Below are 21,175 nucleotides of genomic sequence, written 5' to 3'. Positions count from 1 at the left end.
TGCCACCCCACGCTGCAGGTGCATGTAACTGCTGAAAATGTTCAGCAATTACACAGCCAATTACCTGCATTTTAACTAGGTATGTAAACAAGTAGTCAAGTTGAGTACTAGACTACTCACTTCCTCCCCCCTTACTGTCTCTATATTTAGAGAAATGTGCTGGGGGGAGCTGGCTTAAAAGCCATCTCCCCCCAGCACCACCTCTATCAGAGGCAGTGGGGGGTGGGGGAGAGAGGTAGGGAAGGCTGCAGTGAAGCAGCCTCTGCCCACAGCGAGCCTAGGCTGGCCGCAGGCAGAGGATGCTCCAGCAACAGTCCCTGTCCGCAGCCACTGCGAACAGGGGCTGCTGGACCCTGCAGGGCTCTTACCACATTTAAAAGGCAGAGCCTCAGCAGTCTGGGACCCAGCACAAGTTGTCCTGGGACTACTCAATACCAGCTTGTGCCACCTCCAGGAACCACCCTCTCTGCAGTGCTCCTCTTATCAACTAATCTTGTAGTTGACAAATTATATCTACTACTCAATTAGCCAAATATCCACTCCTTAACATCCTTAATTTTAACATTCCTACTTTAAATTTCAAGCAGGAGAGACTTCTTAAATTCTACTTCATCAAGCCAATTAAGCTTGTCACTGCTGGAGTGTACTCTGCTTCCACATCTTCTGACCTTTAATCTTACAAAAATCAGGGAAGATGAGTCATTTCCCCATCTGTTGGCCACGGTGGGGAATGCTGGTGCATTGTAATAGAGTTTACATCTTCCCACGGTCTGACCCTAAACACAAAGCCACAATTCCCATTTATAACTTCTAACTTTTAGCTCCATTGTGCTATTACTTTTCGTTATGGTAGTTCTTTCATGCTACCGTAACAAAACACAAATCTTGACCTCACTCCTATCTTAAAAGATTACTATCTATTCTGAAAGTTAGTGGGTTTCCTGAATGTTGCTTTTCACTCTTATGCAACTAGAATCAACAACAAATTTAAATTTATGAAACAGCCATTCAAAGACTAAAATAAACACAATAAGCCGTGAAGAAATTAAATTTTACCAAACCAGAATTCTTGGTCTAATTCTATAGTATACAGGCTAGCAAGGACAAGGGGTAACATATTACACTGAAGAAACAAGAGAGATACTGAAAAGCATACAGCTGCCTGTGGCCAACAAGGCCATGTCAAGCCCCTTTCGGGGTTACTACCACTTTAAATTTAGATTACAAAGATTTCTCTTGGTCACAAGCTTTTTCCCATAAGGAGCTATGATGGAAATAAACTAGAATATGTAAGAAATAAGAGGCATGGTTTTACTGTAACTGTAAAAACCATCCAGGTACTAAACCGGTTTCCAGAAGATTTTAATATTAATGAATTTTACCAGTCTCGTTAATGGTTACTAAAGAAAATATGAACAGTTCTTCTGTAACATGCCTACTAACCTCTTCCATCTTAGATTTCTTTGTAATATATTCATCATCTTCATAGCCCTTCCTCTTCTTTCTAATTCCCCAAAGAAAAATATAAGGTGTTTAGACACTGAGAGGAAGTTCAACTTCACTACTAACTTCATTATCCTTAAAACTCATCACCTATTAAACCATCTTGTCAATCTTTGAAGTGCTACATAGTTTTTCCTTTTGTTTATCAAGAGGAAACTAACACAGCTATCTCTCTATTACTATTCAAGTTGAATTTGTTACATATATTTCTTGAATGCATTTATGTTGGGAGTTTCTTGCCATTTCACTTACACTGACTAGTGTAGTTTTTGCAATCTTTACAAAAAGATTTTCATGAAATTTGTGTAAAATATGACTTTCTTGAAAGGGTTTCTAAGCCCTTGATAAATAGATCAACTACATACATACTGTTAGGCAGGTATTAATTGGTTTGTTTGGGTCTTTTCTCCAAGATGGGTTAAATGGCACAGAGGTAATTGGCTTCAAGCCCATCCCATGGTTAGTCAATGCCCAGAGCAAGGAATGAATCCTGGAGACCAAGCCCCTATGTTAGTAACTGTTAGGGATACAATCCTACACATTAAATATTTTATTTTACCAACTACTTGGGGGCTGTGCCCCCTGCTCACTGTGCTTGCCAACTCCCCTCTCGCTGGGGGAAGGGGTAGGCAACCCTGGCTGTCCCCCGGCCCCCTTATCCCTCCTCCCTGCTGCCTGCCTGTACCCATGAGCCAGGGTCCCCTTCTCCCTAACCCCACTACCACCACCAGCCCAGGCCCTTCCTTTCCCCCCCACCATAACTCCTCTCTCCTGGCTGCAACACGCGCCAGGCCCAGCTCTAACCCTGCTGGCTAGGGAGGCGCAGGGGTGCCTGCCTGCTGCTCCTGGGTGCAGTGAGGCACAGAGAGCACACAGCACTCTGGGGCACTTCAGCCTGCTGAGATGGAGAAAGCAGCAACGCAAGGGGCCGCTGTCCCACACTCTCCCCCATGCAATACTACCTGCACTGCTCACTGCCCCAGCTCAAGGCTGTCCCTTCACCCACAGAGCGAAAGGGAAGGAGCAGACAGGTTGGTGCGATGGGTCAGGGGTGCTCTGCCTACAGCAATAAGTGCAGCCAATGGGGAACAGGTGAGTCTCTGCCAGGGCAGCCGGACTTTGGGCAGTTGGGCACTACGCTCCAGCTCCCTGAGAGCCTGCTGCTGGCACAAACCCAGCTGGGAGCCCCACTCCTAGTGCCTGTCTTCAAGCTGCTGTCCTGAGCACTGCACTGCACTCCCCCTCTAGGCTATCATAGCTGCAATGTGGGGTCTGCCAGCTACTGTGCCATGTTTCTTGGTGTTGAAAGCCCTGTGGGATGGGGATGGAGGAAGGGGAGTAGGGGCTTAGTTTAAAATAGCAATTCCAAGCAGCAATGCGAAACAGGTGGGATGCAGAGTGAAGTGATGATGTCACTGTTATCCCGCAGGAATGAATGAATCTCTCAGATATAGATTAGAGAGAGAGATATGCAGTATAATTAGATCAATTTTCTTTTTCATCTGAATATATTGTACAGTACAAGGAAAATTAATATTTTATAAAAGCGAATGTCTCTGCAGAACATGACTGTTCTAAATGGCAGTGTAGGAAAGCAGAAAGTCAAAACTTCGTAATGTGCCAAAACGATACTTACAAGTGTGTATTAAGAGCAAGTTCAGAGCTGTGACATTTCTCTAACTTCTGCTTTAGTGCAGTAACTTCCTCAGGCCGTGGTGGTTCATATTTCTTTATGAGATTTTTCATGCCTATTGGAGGTAACACCACAACTTTTCAAAGTAAAGAATTGGTTGCAATAAGTTACTGATTTAATTCCCATAACATTCTTGTAATCCCAAGAATCAATGGAATAGTCATGTTTAGAACTTAAGAGGTCTTGGCTCACAGCTCTCTCAGACTAAACTCTTCAGAATACTAAAACTTAACAATTCAAACCACATTTTTTACTTGGAAAAACTTTATCAAATCACAACAGTTCATAAAGAATTGTAGCACAGTTTTAAGGCCCTGTCAATAGGACTGTCTCTTCTTACTTTCATTAGGTTATGAATACATCAAAAGCTAGCTTTTCAATTAGAGACATTAGATATCGTGTAACTGAATAGTCATATAACCGCATGAAATCTTGATTACGCAGCTATTCGATAGTCCCTGGTGGCAGGGCCAGCAGCCAGAGCACTCCTGTCCCACTCCTGCCTCTCAAACAGAGGAAGCAGCACAGGATGGTAGGCAGGAGGCAGTCCACATGGCACTGCTGCTTTGAAATGCATGCAGTGTTTCAGTGCATCAGCACTGTGTGGAGTTCAGGGTCTGGGCCCGGGCTCCGGGCCCCACAGAGCGCTGCTGCTTTGAAGCATCCCCTCTTTCTCCCCCGCCCCTGCATGCTGCCTCTGTCTGATAGAGGCAGCAAGGGCGGGGGGGACAAGGAGGGTGGGAGAAAGCAACTAGTATGTGGACTAGTGTGTGTTCACTAGTCATTCACATCCCTATCCCCTGCACTGCTGACTCATAGGGCAGAGGGGGACAGCGAGGAAGCACCATGGAGTTAGCTCCATCCAGCTCCTGCCTGTCTCCCCCCACTCGCAGCAAGGGGGTAGAGGGGTGGGCAGGCAGGTCTGCAGAGTCAGCATGCATGGGGAGCTGGCTTGAAAGGCAGCTCCCCACATTTAGTGGCTCCAGCCTGCCCCTCTCACCTTCCATAGTGCTGCCTCTCTATCATAGGCAACAGTGTGGGGATGGGGTGGCAGGCAGATGTGGTGCTCATGGGGAGCCTGCTTAAAGTCAGCTCCTCATAGGGGCAGGTTACGGGAACCGGTGCCTTGCTGATACAAAAGCAGCAAGGGGGGTAGGGGAGTGCATGTAGTTGAAAAGATTAACCAATAAGCACAAGCTTATCAGTTAATTGTGTAGTCGACTACACATTGACATCCCTACTTTCAATATGAAGAAGCTGCAATAGTACATGCTTGCACTACAGACCATTTTAATGAGATTGAAAGCCTACCAAAAAATCTTTTTAAAGCAAATATAAGGTACTTGGGGGGAAAAAGGACTTTTTGAATAGCTTCATAAACAAGATCTCAGCTTAGAAAAACCATAAGATACTCTTACATTTTAAAAAGCCCAAGATTACATGTGTAAGAGTCTTAAAATAAATCCTCTGATGTAAAGTGGCAGTTAAGTAGTGTCAAGATATAGTGTAAGCTCAGAAAAGAGAGCCACACTGAAAACTAGCTGGCATCATAATTCTGAATTTCCTCAAGGCTAAGAAATGATGCAGAGCTAGCACTACTGTCCTAACAAGTGTCAGGAAATGTTGATATACTTTCCTTTCTGCACTGTGCATCAAGTCTTAAAAATAAAGACCAGTTTTAATCTTGTTAAAGCAAACCAAATTAGTCATCTGTCAGCAAGCATAAGAGAAACACTTATTTTTATCATTAGCAGTTTTTTGTACCACAGGTATGTTTCCTTTTATAAAGTAAGAGTGTGAGTGTCCATCCATTTGTCCTAGCCTAAAGGTACGTTTTCCATGAAAATATACGATGGCTAGACTAAAGTTTAGGGATAGTTTCAAAGCATTCATCTGCAAAAAAATTGGGCTTGTTTACTTTGCTTTTTTACAATATAGTGACAGCTTCAAAAAGGGAGAGAAGATAAGTTCCCCCTTTTTTTTTTTTACACTAGAAATATAGCTTGGAAGACATTGGTGAATTAGTGAAACAGTTTCACAAGAGCCAAGAAATTAAGATCAGCAACTAAGAGGTGAAAATCAAATTTCAGTGATTTAAAAACTAACACTTAACTTTAGTGACTAAATATTTTGGAGAAAAAAAAATCTTTAGTGATTCAACACAGTTTTTATTAACTCATGGCAACTAATATCCATCAAAGCACCCAACACATTCACTAGCAAAACTAGATTTGAACATTCTTGATGTTTCTAAAATAAACAGCACAAGAACACGCGCTTTAAATCTTTCAAGACTTCTCTATACACTAAAGTGTTTAAAAAGTAGCAAGAGTCTGAAAAGATTAAACCTTTACAGACACCATTAACTTGAAATTTATTTGGCTTAGAAAAATGTACCCTCTAGTGGCACAAGTAGTAATCCACAGGTTTCTACAACCTGAAAAATGGGCTAAAGGAAATAATTTCCATTTCTTCTACTTTAACAGCAACCAAGAAAATATTTCACCCAAATTCATGAGTACAGGCAGTCCCCGGGTTACGTACAAGATAGGGACTGTAGGTTTGTTCTTAAGTTGAATCTGTATGTAAGTCGGAACTGGCGTCCAGATTCAGCCGCTGCTGAAACTGACCACCAGTTCTGACTTACATACAGATTCAACTTAAGAACCCCAAGCTTCCCCAAGTCAGCTGCTGCTGAAACTGATGAGCGCTGATTCCAGGAAGCCTGGGGCAGAGCAACTCTGCCTCCGGCTTCCTGTAGTCAGCGCTGGTCAGTTTCAGCAGCAGCTGACTTGGGGACGCCTGGGGCAGAGCAGCTGGGGTGCTGCTGGGTTGCTCCAGTAGCACCGCTCCTCGGCGCTACTGGACCAACCCAGCAGCACCCCAGCTGCTCTGCCCCAGGCATCCTGATTCAGCCACTGCTGAAACTGACCAGCAGCGGCTGAATCAGGACCTGGGGCAGAGCAGCTGGGGTGCTGCCGGGTTGGTCCAGTAGTGCCCAGAGCGGGTGCTGCAGGACCAATCCGCAGCGCCCCAGCTGCTCTGCTCCAGGGTCCAAAACAAAAGCCTGGTCTGCGGGGGGGAGGGCACACTATCCGCGGGCCCCCCCCCCCCCAGCAGACCAGGGACACGGGGAGCAGTGCAGCAGCAGCAGCGGGGTGCGGCGCCTCTGAGGCTTTGCTCTGGCAAAGTCTCAGAGGCGCAGGACCCCCCCCCCCCGCGGCTGCGGCTTCAGTCCTGGTGCCTGTGGTCTGCTGGGGACCGTCCCAGCAGACCACAGGCACCGGGTCTCAAGCGGCAGCAGCGGCGGTTCCCGCGCTTCTGAGGCTTTGCTCTGGCAAAGCCTCAGAAGCGCGGGAACCCGCCCGGTGCCCCTGGTCTTCTGGAGACGGTCTCCAGCAGACCAGGAGCACTGGAGCAGCTTACGAACGGGGCTCTCTCGCCCCGGAGCTCGCAGGTAGCAATCCGCTACCTCGACCTCCGGGGCGAGAAAGCCCCGTTCGTAAGTGCGGATCCGACATAAGTCGGATCTGCGTAAGTCTGGGACTGCCTGTAGTAACAGCAGCAGATATCAAAAGTAGGGCTTTCAATTTTCAAGAGTGTGGTTAATCCCCCAAGACCTTGTTACAGACAACAATATGGAGGCCCATTGCATCATGACCACATGTGTTTACTATAGAAACTAGGTTTCATTCCCCCCTCCCCCCACCCAACTAGTTCATTTTGTGACCTTTTTCTACTAGCCTTGCATACTTACCCAATATTTACTTACATTTCATTCCATCTAGTAACTGGGACAGAGATGTTCTGTTTTCTTTCAGTGTAAGACATTCTGATAAATAACTATAGAAAAAAAAAAGAAAAATATGGATACCTGAATTGATCATGTATTGCAGTAATTCTAACACATTCTTCATAGTCTCCATTGTTAAAGTAAATGACAGTGTCACATTCAGAGTTCCCTCTAACACAGTGGTCCCCAACCTTACGGGGCGGCTGGGTGCCCGGGGGCAGGGCCACCTGGGGGCGGGGCCGCGCACGCGCCCCAGGGTGGGACCACCCATACACCATGTGCCCATTGCCGGCGCCACCCATGCGCCACACTCCCGGGGCCAGCGCCTGTCCTGACCACGCACCCAGGGGCGGGGTCACCCATACACTGCATGCCCGGGGCCAGAACAGCCCATGCGCTGCATGCCTGGGGCTGGCGCCACTCCTGTGCCACAGGCCCAGGAGCCGGCAGCGCCCATGCCCCGTGCACCTGGGGCTGGCACTGCTCCTGTGCCGCGTGTCCAGGGACGAGGATGCCCATACGCCGCATGCCCAGGAGCTGGCAACGCCCATGTGCCATGTGCCCGGAGACGGGGCCGGCCCCAATCACTCGGCGGGCACACAGAAATGGCCCGGTGGGCGCCATGGCGCCCGCAGGCACCACTGCTCTAACATTTTCCATCCTTTGGAGAGTTGATAGAGGTAGCAGGAGGGAGGCAATATTCAAAGGACAGTGCCTCACAGCTGATCTCAGCTGTGCAGTGCTGCCCTTTGAACGCCTTTGAAATGCACAGTCGGTATTCAAAGGGGACAGTCCTGCAAACAGCTAATCCCCAGCAGCTCAGCTCTGCAGGGCTGCCCCTTTGAAGCCCCTCACATTTCAAATTGGTGCAGTGGAGCCCGGGGTCAGCTGGAGCCTCCCCAGTGGAACCCAGGATCAGCTGGGGAGTCCCCAGCTGACCCTGGCTTCAAGCAGCATTTCAAAGCTGCAACGCAGGACGGAGCCTGGGGTCAGTGGGGGACTCAGAGTCCCCCGCTGACCCAAGACTCCATGCTGCACTGTGGCTTTGAAATGCACAAGAGCCCCTGCTGCAAAAATAAGTCATCATACAGAAAACTTCTTATTGGGAGAAAACAATACGGATGAAGACAGAGATCTGTGGGAAGAACAATGTAGATCAACTATGCATTATTCTTCAAGATTCCCTCTATGCCTTTTGTGTGATTTAACAAGTAAATTCACAAGCTGTTTGCTGTATTGGATGCTGCTAGAAAAAAAAGTTTGCTAGCAAATCCATATGGCTTGTTAGATTGTAAACCTAGTTAACTACCCAAGTGCACAGTATAGAAAGCTGCAGTAAGAAATCTAGAGTTGTCAGAGTATCATTTTTTTATTTTATTACATAATAACATGCCTCTTGTTTTGGAAGATCATGGTCACAAACCATAATGGTGATGCCATCAATCTATTCTCTGTTTTACTTCCGCATAATTCAGCTCTCAAAAGAATTCCATCTTATATTTGTTTTCAATGGGGCTTACTCCAAAGTTAAGTGCACTCTAAGCACTGTCAGGCTATGTCTACACAGCAGTGTTATTCCGGAATAACTAATGTTCTTCTGGAATAAAGAAGAGCGTGTCTACACTACAAGCCTTTATTTTGAAACTAGCCAATTAGCCCGTCATAAGACGGGATTTTCAGGTCTCTCCTCCACATCCGTCTTCTCTCCTGAGCCTCTGGGGTGGGTGGGTCGGTCGCGGTCGCGCTCGCGCTCTCTCTCTCTCTCCCCTCCCCCTCCCCCGCAGAGCCCAAACAGCCATTTGGGCTCCACGCTCCCCATGCTACATGGGGAGTGCGGAGCCCAAACGGTTTCTTGCGCTACTTGCTCCCACGTGGCGGCCCAGCTGAGTGGCGCAGAAGTCAGCTGAGCACCACAGCAGGAGGCGAAGGGGGGTGGGGCCTGGAGCCACTGTCACGCTGCACATCACTGCCCTGCCCCCCTTCGCCTCCCGCCATGGTGCTTGGCTGACTTCTGCACTGCTCAGCTGGGCCGCCGCAGGGGAGCAAGCGGCCATTTGGGCTCCCCCGCGGCGGCCCGGCTGAGCAGCGCAGAAGTTAGCCGAGCGCCACGGCCGGAGGCGGACACGACTGAGGCAACAGGGCTGCCCAGAGGCAACAGGCAGTATTTCAGCATTACAGAGTCACAAACATTGGGCTACTATATATATGATAATGTCAAGCTGGAAGACTTTGTACTCCAACTCATGGTAACCCTGATTTCACAATGAGTACGGAAAGTTGAAGGAAGAGCAATCTTCCCTCGACTTCCTACTATGTAGACAGTGCCAAAAGCTAAAGTAAGCTATTTTGACTTCAGCTATGCAACTGACAGCTGAAGTTGCATAGCTTAATTCGACTGCAGCCCTGTTGTGTAGACATGACCTCAGAGTTAGCTCTTTTTGCTAACCTGGAATCAGATCATCAAAATAACAGTAGAATAAGAAAATGAGAGCTAGTTGTAGAAGTCTTAAGAACACAATACATTTAGTATTCTGAGGACTGGACTGTTAAATTTAAAAAAAAAATATTTATTCTAAGGACAGTCAAACTCAGAGTGCTACAATTGCAACTGTGAAACATTTATGCAAAATTTAGTGTAATAATATGTAAGTGCTATTATGTATACGTGTGTAATTTAGTTTTCACCATGAACCTTAATGTTGCAAAATAAACTTTCATAAGTAAATTATCATCTTCCCAAATCCGTAGACAAGCAGCCCTTAGGTATATCCTTTCATTTTACTGAGGTAGGACAAATCTTGTTTTGTTCAAGTCACGACTGCACTGCTGATCACTTAGGCTACGTCTACACTGCAGGCTTTTTGCTCAAGAATAGCTGTTCTTGCACAAAAACTTGCTGTGTGTCTACACTGCATGCACATTCTTGTGCAAGTAAATTTACAGTACGGCGTCAGAAAACAGGGCTTCTTCTGGAAGAGTTATTCCTCTCCCTACAAGGAATAAGCCTCTTGTGCAAGAGTTCTTCCAGAAGAAGGCAGTATGGACAGGCAACATGATTTTCTTGTGCAAATCACACTGCCATGGACACTCTTGCACAAAAGCACATCTCGTTCGCAAAAACTTATGGCAGTGTGGAAGACATTTTGCACAAGAACTCTTGCACATAACAGTTCTTGCTCAAGAAGCCTGCAGTGTAGACGTGGCCTTAGAGAAGCACTCAGCTTATCTACTTATCCATTCTTGTAGTGTTTATATATGCATTTCTAGCGTGCCAATCTCAATGGCAGATAGTGCATAATATTTTCTCATTTTATCTTTTCATCCCATTCTAGTGGGAACATAGGAGCCTGAAACTTAATCCACTTGTTTGGCAAATTATAAGACTGGAGCACATAAACTATGACCCTTCCCCCCCCGCCCCACTTCAGAATAACATTTGTCTCAGATCAAATGCCAGTTCATGCTTTAGTACCCCCCCCCCCCCATCTTCCTTGAGCATCCAACAAAACACTTCAAAAAAATGGAGATTTTTGGAATACGTGAGAATAAAAAGCATAGATGTGGTACTGAAATTGCAGTCCACTTCATACAGTTATAATCTGAACATTACTCTTTGGTAATGTCAATCTTAGCTTCAATCTCATCTACAATTTGTTTCTCTTAAAACTGTCTCTGGACAGAAGTTATAGCACTTACAAATTATTATTATGTAAACACAGGGCTCACAAGGTGAGTTTGCACAAAGACTGAATTAATTTTAAATTAAGATTAAAAACTATTTTGGTTAGGGAGCAATCTAGTGCTACTGAGTACAATAAGCTACCTAAGAGCACACCGCAGGACTCAAAGTTTAAAATGGAGGGTAGGCATTATTATCTTATTGTACAAGTTAGTTAACTAAATTGCTTCAAATCTCAGACATTGTGCTGTAAGAGAGGTTATTGATCTACCACAAAAGGGATCTGGTGACATGCAGAAAATCAAGGTCAGGCAATGGAAGAGATACTGCAATACAATGGACCATCTAGCCCTCCCTATTAACTTGTACCACAAAATGAGGATATATTATGCTTAACATTTTTGTGCTTCCAGGGAAAAATAGTTTGTTCAAGAAACCCCTATCTATAAACCACATTACTTATCCTTTCCGCATCATTTTCCTCTTACTCAAATTGCTTTTTGTTCAAACTTAAAAACCAAGACATTCACTTTCAGGGAAAATTCAAACATGGGCAGTTCAAAAAGTGAAACTTGTTGAAGGTATGAGTGATCAAGGATGGAGTAATAGTGAAATCCATCTTGCATTATGAGCTACAGTGATCCCTACTGATAGCTATTACAGTAACAGCCTCATACCTTGAATGTGACTATGACAACCCCATACTCAAGGGCATTATGATGCATAAGATGACAATTGCCATACAAGTAGTACCAGTATCCTGTGTAGCTAAATTTGTTAGGTATTTCAGGAAAAAAAAAGCCACTCGTAAGTACGTACCTGGTTTAAGAGATTTTACAAAAATCTCCCTTCTTCCCCCATTACAATTTATCTTGGAAGTTTCAAAAATTCCTGAATCTTAAAGTTTATATGTAATGTTTGGAAACACCCCTTTTAATTCTCAGTTGACATACACCATATAAATAAAGGAGAGTTCTGCCAACTGGGTTGGCACTATAAGTTTTATTGGAAATTGACCACATCAGTGAGGCTTGAGGGGGTTTTGGAGGAAGGTTTTTTTTTTTTTTTGCATCTCACTTGTGTGGCCCCAACTGACTTTTCTGTGGGTCAGTGACCCCTGACTCAGAACAGGTTCCCTGCCCTTCTCATAAATAAAGACAATGGCAGTTCTTTAAAGCACATGTCTACATTGCAATAAGATACCTTCAACAGGCCCATGTCAGCTGACTAGCTCATAGCGCTGTAAAATTTCAGTCCCAGAGCCCATGGTCACTGTAGATGGTGCATCTACAGCAATTCTGTATCCTGGGTCAACTGACAAGACTAGCTGCAGCTATTTTATTGCAGTGTAAACATTAGGTATGTAAACTGCTGAGTAATTGGGTAACTTGTTAAATAATAAAGGAGGGGGCCTGGGCTGGAGCATCCCCCACCCATCACCACAGTGGCAAGGAGCTGTTCCAGTCCCACTTATTAAATGCAAGAGATGAGCATCACCTGTTAAGAGTGATGTTTACCAGTTAATCTTTCACATCCCATAGCAAATATACTTGTAGCTACTTTTCTATTGTCTGCTTCCATGTAAATGGAGCAGAAATACTAGTCAGGGCAATGGTTAGAGCTCTAAAGTTTTAGTTGATGCTGCTGGCTAAGTAACTTCAGAATCAACAAGCTGTTACAGGGCTTAGATCCCTTAATGATCAGGCTGAAAGTCTGTGGTGCTTGATTTGGCCACATGAGATATGGCTGGATGAGGCAAGTCTCAAAGGAATATTAAAAAATAGACATGTACTTCTTATCTACAGATTGCACCTTCCAAAACTGGAATTCTCTGGTTTGGACCACAGATGTCCCTGATCAGAGAACCCCAGCAGCCTAATGGCAGGAGGGCAATCCAGGAGGGGCCAGGCTGAATAAGCAGGAGTTGCAGCAACCTGCAGCAGTTGGCCATGAGCCAGCAGCATCCCCCAGCAACTCCTGACAGCTTGAAGGACTGGGTCGGGGCAGGCCATGGCAGCACAGGATAATGCTGGCAAAAGCCTATGGGAAGCAGAGGCAGAGTCTGCAGGCTGCTGTGGGGAAGGAGCCCACGCTCTCAACAGCCCATGGCAGAGGAATCAGGGTTGGGGCTGGCAGCAGCACCAGCAGTCCACGGCAGCATGGGGCCAGAGCAGGGATGTAAATGACCAGTCAACTATCCATTAAGCATATGCTTACAGAACAGTTGACTAGTGACTCAACTAGTCACTCCTGATACCTCAATACTTGAAACAGCTGGTTTAAGTTCCTCATTCAGAGACTCTATCTACTACCTGTGAGACAAACATATACTTACATATCTAGCACCTGGAACAAACAAATCAATCCAAGCATAACAATCACCCATTTAAGATGAACCTATGCAAAAAAAGACAAAAACCCATCAAATTACCTTTCCATATTAATTCCTGCCCTAGAAGCACTAGATACAATAGCAGTGAGGGCTATTTGTGAAGGTGTAAACAGAAGGTAGGCATCTGTCAGAGCTACTCGATTGAGAAAGTCATCAGCTGCCTTCCTCAACACCTCAGGATTTTCCAACAATGGATAACGAGTCTAGAAAATAAATATTCAGACGTTATTTTTAACATGTTTTAATCTTACAGATACATTATCTTAGACATCTAATCAGGGATCATCTAGCTCTGTGGTCACCAACCCCTCTATCGCAAGGCATTCGCCCCCCCCCCCACCAATTCCTCCCATCCCCAAGAAGCCCCACTTCATATCTCCAGCGACAATGGAGGTAGTGCTGGCTTCCCACGGGATGGACAGAAGTCTGGCAGCTGTGTGCCACTTCCAGGGTTTCCAGAAGTGCACTGCCTGCTCCCCTCCTCCAGGTCTGTGGGGTCTTGCTGCACAGGGGGCAGGGGGAGGAGGTAGGAGTCCCGGGGGAAAACACACACTGGGGCTTCCCTCCTCTGCGGGGGAGGAGTCCCGGTGGGAGGCGTGCGACAGGGCTTCCTTCCTCCGCAGGGAGGGGGGTGTCGGCCCTGAGGGGGCGTGTGCACAGGCTTCCCTGCTCCACGGGAGGGGAGAACACGGGCCAGAAGAGGTGTGCAACAGGGTGGGGGGGGGGGGGAGAATCCTGGGAGGAGGCTGGTGCAGGGGACTCTCTGCCCCCACTGGCTCCCTGCCCCCAGCCGCAAAACCCTGCCCCCACTGGCACTCTGTCCCCTGCCCCAGCACCCACTAGTCCCCGTCCCCAGTACCATGTCCCCTGCTCCCACCAGCACAGTTGGGACCACATTAATGTTGTGTGTTTGACACGGTATTTTATTTAAAAAAATGAAGCCTGGCCAACACACCCCCAATTGGGAACAAGCCCCCATCTGGCCACAGCATCAGAACACTTCTGCTCTCCCGCTTCCCCCAGATCCTAGATGTGAGTCTATCATACACTGGAACCCCCTGCCTTGAGCCCCTCACATACCCCAACCCAAATTCTGAAATGTGGCTTGCTTAGTACCCCAACCCTATATCTGACCCCAACACTGCCCAGCCTGGAGCCCCCTCCCCGAGCCAGCATCCCCTTCTCGACCTCCTCCTGCATCCAGATTTCCTCCCAGAACTTGCACCTCTCACCCCCTCCAACACCCAAATCCCTCATTCCCACCCCAGAGCCTACACATCCTGTCTCAACCCAGCGAGAGTACGGCTAGACTGCAGGAGTTTTTCAGGATTCCGGAGACATCCCAGAAAAACTCTTCTGCATCCAGGGATGTGTTTGTTCTTCCACTTCTTTTAGTGGAAGAGCAAATATGCTCTTTCGGTCACCCCTATATTCCTCTTTCCACAAGGAATAAGGGGGCTTCCAAAAGAAGGGTTTTTTTCTGACATTTGGTCCAGTCTAGACAGGCCAAATGTTGGAAAAACCTCTTCCTACAGAAGAATTGGGGAAAAAAGCAGCAGTATAAGGGTTGGGGATAGCAAGTGATGGAGAGGAGGAGAATACAGAGGGCGGGGCTTCAAGGAAGGGGCGGGGCAGTAGATCTTGGCTTGTTCCATCATTTAAAAAGCGATCATGGGTGTTAAAAGGTTGGAGACCACTGGTCTAGATGATGCTTGCTCCTGCTGTAAGGGAAGGGGACTGGACTCAATCTCTCAAGGTCCCTTCCAGTTCTAGTATTCTATGATTATTTCAGTGTAAAATTGTTCCTATTCTCCTGTACTACATGAGACACAAAAAGGGCACAAAATAACCTTAGATTTTGTTTTTCAAAAAGCTACCCTGAAATGTTTAGTGATCACATATGAAGTAAAGATGTTTTAATTCAGATATGTTCCCATGTATTACAGTATAAATCTAAGCCTTTCTAGGATACATGTTATATTAGACAATGAAAAAGATGAATGCAACTTGAGTGTATGACTCATGAGATTCCCCCCACCGCACACAAACATGCACGAAGATCTAGGTTGGATATTAGGAAAAACTATTCCACTGGGAGGGTGGTAAAGCACTGGAATAGGTTACCTAAGGAGGTGGTGGAATCTCCATCCCTAGAGGTTTTTAAGTCTTGTCTTGACAAAGCTCTGGCTGGGTTGATTTAGTTGGGATTGGTCCTGCCTTGGGCAGGGGGCTGGACTTGATGACCTCCTGAGGTCTCTTCCAGCTCTATGATTCCAAGAAGATTACTTCTGGCTAACAGATCATCACCCTCTGGCCCCCCACTCTAGCATATTCTAACATTCAAAAAAAAATGATGAAGGACCATAATATTTCTAATTCAAGAGTCTCACACTTGACCAAGACTTTTTTCTGAAATACTAGCAACCATATAATCGATCCACTAAAGAATAGGTGCCCAGGCAACACCCACAATATTTTGAAATATTAACATTTTATAGTACCATATTTGAACTTAACAAGTCCATTTATCTTAAGGAATATTAATACCTTACCTGATACCAAGTTTTATGTGACACAGCAAGGAGAAAAATAGTTTTTAAAGTATTACCTTCAAATCAATTAAAAATCCCTCAAATGGTCTAAAAGGATTATGCACTATAAGGTGAAAGTTCAGCTGCTGAATAAGCAGCAATTCATATTCCAAGATCTGTTCAAGAGCCTTCTCCTGTCCTGGAGGGTTTTCTCGAAGATTACCAACAAACTGTGCACTGGACACATTAAATTCATCTACTTTACATGCCAAGAATGCACACGTTAACCTTAAAAAAGAAGACAAACAGAATTTAGTTCTGTGGCATGCATCATGCAGTCAGCTGTTCAGAACAGCTGCCAGTTCACACTAGGCACCGCTCACCCCTTGTAGGGCATGGGCAGGGGGTGAGAGACTTCATGTACTCCCACCCCCTCAGGCCTGACTGGCCTGGGGGCAGAGGGAGCATGAAAATCTCCTCCCACCCCCCACTAGGGGTGCAGGCACCAGAGGGAAATACCAGCTGTTTAAAACTGCTGGTGGTTCTCTCTAGGCACTGGCAGGTGGGGAGGCAAAGACTTCACGTGTTCTCCCACCCTCAGGACAATCACGGTCTGTGGGTGAGGGAGTACAGGAAGTGTCCTGGCCCCACCCCTTCTGCAGCAGCGCAGGGCCACTTCAGAAATTTGTGAAATGTCCCCACTGTAAAAATTATTGCCCATCCTCCCTGACCTATTTCCAAATGGATCACTATGAAAATTCATTATTCAGCTTCTTGCTTTATATAAAATGGTAAGAATACTGAATTTTAGTATCCTCAAACTTTTATTAGTTACCTAATATGACAATTAGGGATGTTAAAAAGTGGGGGGAGGAACATTTTTTCAGTGGTTACTAGGGAAGTGATAGACTGGTCAACTATCGATAAGCAAATGCTTATTGGGTAGTTGACTAGTCACTTCCCCCCAAGTGCTGCCTCCATCAGATAGAGGCAGCAAGGGTGGGGAAGAAGTGGGGGTACTTCAAAGCAGCAGTATCACTTGAAGCCTGGGGCCAGACCCTGGGCTCCACACAGCACTGCTGCTTTGAAAAGCCACGTGTAGCCAGGGGCTAGCTTGGGTGTCCCTAGGCTGCATGCGGCATTTTAAAACAGCAGCACCACGTGGAGCCTGGCATCAGCTAGGGACTCCCGGTCCCCCCCACCCCCCTCCCACCCCGCTGCTGACCCCCCGGGTTCCATGTGACACTGCCACTTTGAAACGCCACTACAGCATTTCAAAGTAGCAGCGCCACACAGAGCCCAGGGTCAGCGGGAGAGTCCCCAGCTGACCCTGGGCTCCACACAGCACTTTCGCCTTTGAAATGTAGCAACAACCCTAGTGCTGTTGCTGTACTTCAAAGGCAGAGGTGTCCTAACAACTAATCAAACAGTTGATGCAAAATGCATCAACTATTCGAATAGTCAATTACCTGATACTTAACATCCTTAGTGGTTACACATTTCCATGTGGGGGCATCTCCGCGGAAGCCAGTAGGCATGGAGAACCAAATTTTAAGCCAACTCCTGTGAACACCGGCTCCTGCAGAGCCACGTCCCCCTCCAGCCCCTCACACCATGCCATTTATGCTGCTGCCTCTGTATCAGCTGCTGCCTCCCATCTCTCACTCCACAGTGCTACCTCTGATACAGTGGCAGCAGTGCAGGGTGGGGCCTTTCATTTAACTGTGAAGGTTAACCAATGGGCCCAGGCCCATCAGGTTTTTATTTTTAAAATGGTTATACTAACACAGGGGTGGCCAACCCATTACAGACAAAGAGCCAAAATAGTAGTGGATACAGCGCAAAGAGCAGAGTTGTTATAAAAACGTTATTGAGGAGAGAAAGAAAAAAAAAAAAGCCCCACACCAACGCCCTTTTAAGAGGAGAGCAGTCATTGCTCTTTTAAGGTGGCCATTTTGAAGTTTGCATGGGACGCATGACTCCAGCTCTGTCTCTTTCAGACAGAAACACACTGCCCCTTTCAGAGCCGCGAACCACAATTTTTAATTTGAAGAGCTGTATGCAGTTCACGAGCCGCATGCAGCTCACGAGCCACGGGTTGGCCATCCCTGTACTAACACGTCTCTAATGACAATATTGACAAACATTACAAAAAATTCAAACTGTCTCAATTACTCACATTATTATTCGAGGGTGATACTCCATCACTGAGTTATTCAGGTAAAAACGTTTGAAATACATAGTAGCCGTTCCCTAAATACAAGGAGTCAGTAAGTTCCAATTGGGCATGATAGCACAAACAGCAAATAGATAATGTTCAATGCAGAGAATATACACTTTTTAATCCACTAGTCAGATTTCAACCTTCTCTAAGAACCTTCTCTAAGGTATTTATTGGCCCCCACCATAAAATCAGCACCTAGCCACCTTCAGCATATTTTATCCTCAATAACCCTGCAAGATAATTAAGTATTGTTATACCTTGCACTCTGCCCACACAAAAATAAGTAGGGTGTATAAGTACACACAGGGAAGTGAGGTGCAGAGAAACGGAGGGCTAGATCCTGAGGTTACTGCAATATTTAACTCTTAAGTTATCTGCTGGACAGTAGACCCCTCAGCCCTGAATAAGGCGCTTTAGCTTCCCATAGAATGCAAAAGAGTTAAGCACTTAAAGGGATCCTTGTAAGTCAAGCTGAGTAGTGAGCCACTTAAGCTACTCAGCAGAAATACTGACACAAAGGGCAGGAGCTAAACCCAAACTCAAAGAAGCATACACACCCAACTCTAGACTGAAGGGGGCCTTAACCATTGTGCCATCATTCCCCTCTATCCATTACACATCAGCATCTTGAAAAGACACACTGACATGCAGTCCAGTAACCACCCCCAGTTACTCTGTCATGTTTCTATTTCTATTGAGTTTTTTGTTGGATGTTTAGCTAAAATGTTAATTTGTAAGAAATTCAGATTTCTCCAAGTTTGACTGTTGTCCACCCACCTATTCTAGAAAACAGGTCACTAATTCTAAATGAAAAAGTACCTTTTGTACCACTGAATCCATTTTAAACCTAAAATTTTTTCCATGAGCTCTTTTTCCTTAACACCTCAAATCCCCTCTCCATTGGTTAGATTTGTAGATGAAATATTTTGAAACATGAAAAACTTCAGACTATAGTTTGAGAAGTAACGCCTTGGATTAAGGATGTTAAATATCAGTTAATTGAACAGTCGAGTAACCTCATGACATTTTATCGGTTAGTCGACTAGTCTATAGTCCCGGGGGGGGGGGGGGGGGGGGGCAGGGCCAGCAGCCACTGTATTAGAGGCAGCAGCACGGGGTGAGAGGTGTAAGCTGGTCTGCAAGGGGAGCTAGTTTAAAAACCAGCTGCCCTTGCTACCTGGCTTGCCTGTCACCTTACGCTGCTGCTTTTAAGGAAGAAGCAGCACTACAGGGTGGCAGCAGTCCCTGTCTCGGGGAGGGGAAGCAGGGGGGAAAAAGTGTCTGAGCTCCTTGACCCGGTGTGAGACAGGACTGAGCTGGGCTGCCTGACCATCCAGCTCCTAATACATTTTAAATGCAGAGCTGCAGTAGGGGTAGGTCTTGGACCTATCACAAGCCAGGACTGTGAGACAGGCTGCTAGCCAACCTGCTAAAAAATTTACTGGCAGGGAGAGGGAAATGCATGTAGTCTATAACGTTACCCTATAAGCTTTTGCTTATCGGTTAATCAGCTATACTATTACATCCCTATCTTGGAGAGAAGTTTGTTTGGTTTTTTGTTTTTGTTTTAAAAACACAACATATGTAAGTTTCTAGAACAAAACCAACAGGGTTAACCTTTGTCACACGTAGCACAGAATGCAATATAATAAAGTGTGTCAAGCACAGAATCCAAAAGAAAAAAAACTTAAATCTGAATTTCTTTCATCAATTTACTTTGTCAATTTTACATGCAATAATCTGGCACATAAGAGCAAGGATCCCTCTAATCTTTTCCATCCATGTGTTGAATAAATCTTTCTACTGCATGTGAAAATGTACACCACCAATATAAACAAAAACCTAGCTGTGGGCACTCTGATGAACAGCCAGACAGCATCTGAATCTATCTTGAGCAGCCATGCAAATGCACAGACTACAGGAACACACAGCACAAGAGCAAGAGTCACTAAAACTGATTCAGTCAGTTGTAAATTTTCCTCCTCTACACTTTTGCTCTGGAAGGGAGTCAGCCTGAGCAAGAGTATTTGAAAGACTTGCCACAAACTCTACTGGCCTGATCCAACTCCCATTAATCAGAAAACACACACACTTGCATTGATTCTGGACTAGTGTTTCTGGTAGCAGTACCCAATAATCTCAACAAGAAACCACCCACAGTTAAAACAAAGGCACAAACCTAAAAAAGCCAATGATGGAAATATCAAGCCCCTCTCCCCGGAGCTCTTTTGGTGACAGCAAGGCTCAAGTCCTTTCATTCCCCACAAACCCAACGCGTCAGAAGATGCGACGAGTGCCCCCAGAGTCATGGCTTGCGAGAAGCTACTGAGGGTGCTGGACGTCTGGGAGTCTCAGGCCAGGGGCAGTCTGCAAAGGAAAGGCCGCGTCCCTTCGGTACCCAACTCACCACCACGGATCTGGGCATGGCAGGTTTGAACACGGAGCAGAAATCCAGCAGTTTCTTCTCATAGTATTTGCAGATTGTCAGCTCCTCCCGGGTCTCCAGCAGCAGCGAGTCGTTCTGCCGAACCTGAGGACACGGGCAACGTCACCCGGGCGGGCTCGGCAGCTGCTTCGGGCCCCGCCGAAACGCCGGGACTCGCCCCTACCCGCTGCCCGGCGCAGCTCTGCTGCCGCTGCCCCTCCCTTCGCAGCCAGCGGCAGCCGCGCCGAGTACTCGTGACACGCTGACAGCTGCCGCCGCGGGGATCCCCCGCGCCCGGCTCCAGCTAGGAGGTCCCCGGGACTGACCCTTCCTCCACACGCCGCCGCCGCCGCCCCAGTCCCGAGCCTGGGCTCTGTCCGAGCGGGGCCGATCGGTACCTTTCCGTTGGCCACCGCTTTGCAGCGGAACTTGCGGTTGGCGTCGGCCCGGCAGCGGACCAGCTCCTCCTCGCTGCGGAAGGTCCAGTGCCGCCTCTGCGTGCTGCTGTGGTACATCCCGGCCAACCGACCGCTCCTCAACGGGCACCTGGATCGCGCGAGCGCACACAGCCCCGCGAGCGCACGCCACCAACGCACTAGAGCGCTTTCACGCCCAGCCTCACACCCCACTGCGTAAACTAGCTCCGACATATCCCAGCATGCCTCGGGGCTCCATGTGTACTACGGATCCCAGCGTGCAGCGCGCCTCGGCTTCTCCCAACCAAGCTCCGTAGTGCAGCCCCGAGTAAACTACAATTCCCAGGATGGGCAGCGACAGACTTAACCGGCGTTCCGCGCTCTACCCAGAGGCAAGTGGCGTCTGCAAGCGGGTAGTAAGCGAGCAGTGCATGCTGGGAGTTATAGTCTCTAGCGCTGCAGGCTGGGTACAGGTCGAGCACGTTAAAACTCCGGACTTGCGCTCAGAGCTGGAGACAA

The 21,175-nt window shown here is 46.9% G+C and overlaps 1 protein-coding gene across 3 annotated transcripts in view; it reads right to left on the bottom strand.

Moving 5' to 3' along the window:
* CCNH (cyclin H) overlaps window positions 1-20,893 on the bottom strand; it is a 30,478-nt gene extending 9,585 nt beyond the window's left edge. For 2 of the 3 annotated variants that reach the window (XR_016349917.1, XM_075932189.2), the window contains exons 1-8: window positions 20,639-20,893; window positions 20,223-20,345; window positions 17,771-17,844; window positions 15,669-15,879; window positions 13,100-13,263; window positions 6,969-7,039; window positions 3,140-3,251; window positions 1,444-1,504 (exon numbers count right to left, since the gene is read on the bottom strand). Coding sequence is in view for 2 of the 3 variants with exons in the window: in XM_075932189.2 (XP_075788304.2) it covers window positions 1,444-1,504; window positions 3,140-3,251; window positions 6,969-7,039; window positions 13,100-13,263; window positions 15,669-15,879; window positions 17,771-17,844; window positions 20,223-20,345; window positions 20,639-20,890 (1,068 nt within the window). In the remaining variant the exon portion in view is untranslated. Of the gene's footprint in view, window positions 1-1,443; window positions 1,505-3,139; window positions 3,252-6,953; window positions 7,040-13,099; window positions 13,264-15,668; window positions 15,880-17,770; window positions 17,845-20,222; window positions 20,346-20,638 lie in introns of those variants that run through there. The other variant, XM_089779323.1, reaches the window with a different exon arrangement.
* Window positions 20,894-21,175: the final 282 nt, after the last annotated feature.

Source organism: Pelodiscus sinensis, chromosome 6, assembly GCF_052426305.1.
Source record: "Pelodiscus sinensis isolate ZL-2025 chromosome 6, ASM5242630v1, whole genome shotgun sequence".
Classification (NCBI taxonomy): Eukaryota; Metazoa; Chordata; order Testudines; family Trionychidae; genus Pelodiscus; species Pelodiscus sinensis.
The sequence above is the reverse complement of the archived record's forward strand: the minus strand, read 5'-3'. Positions and strand labels throughout refer to the sequence as shown.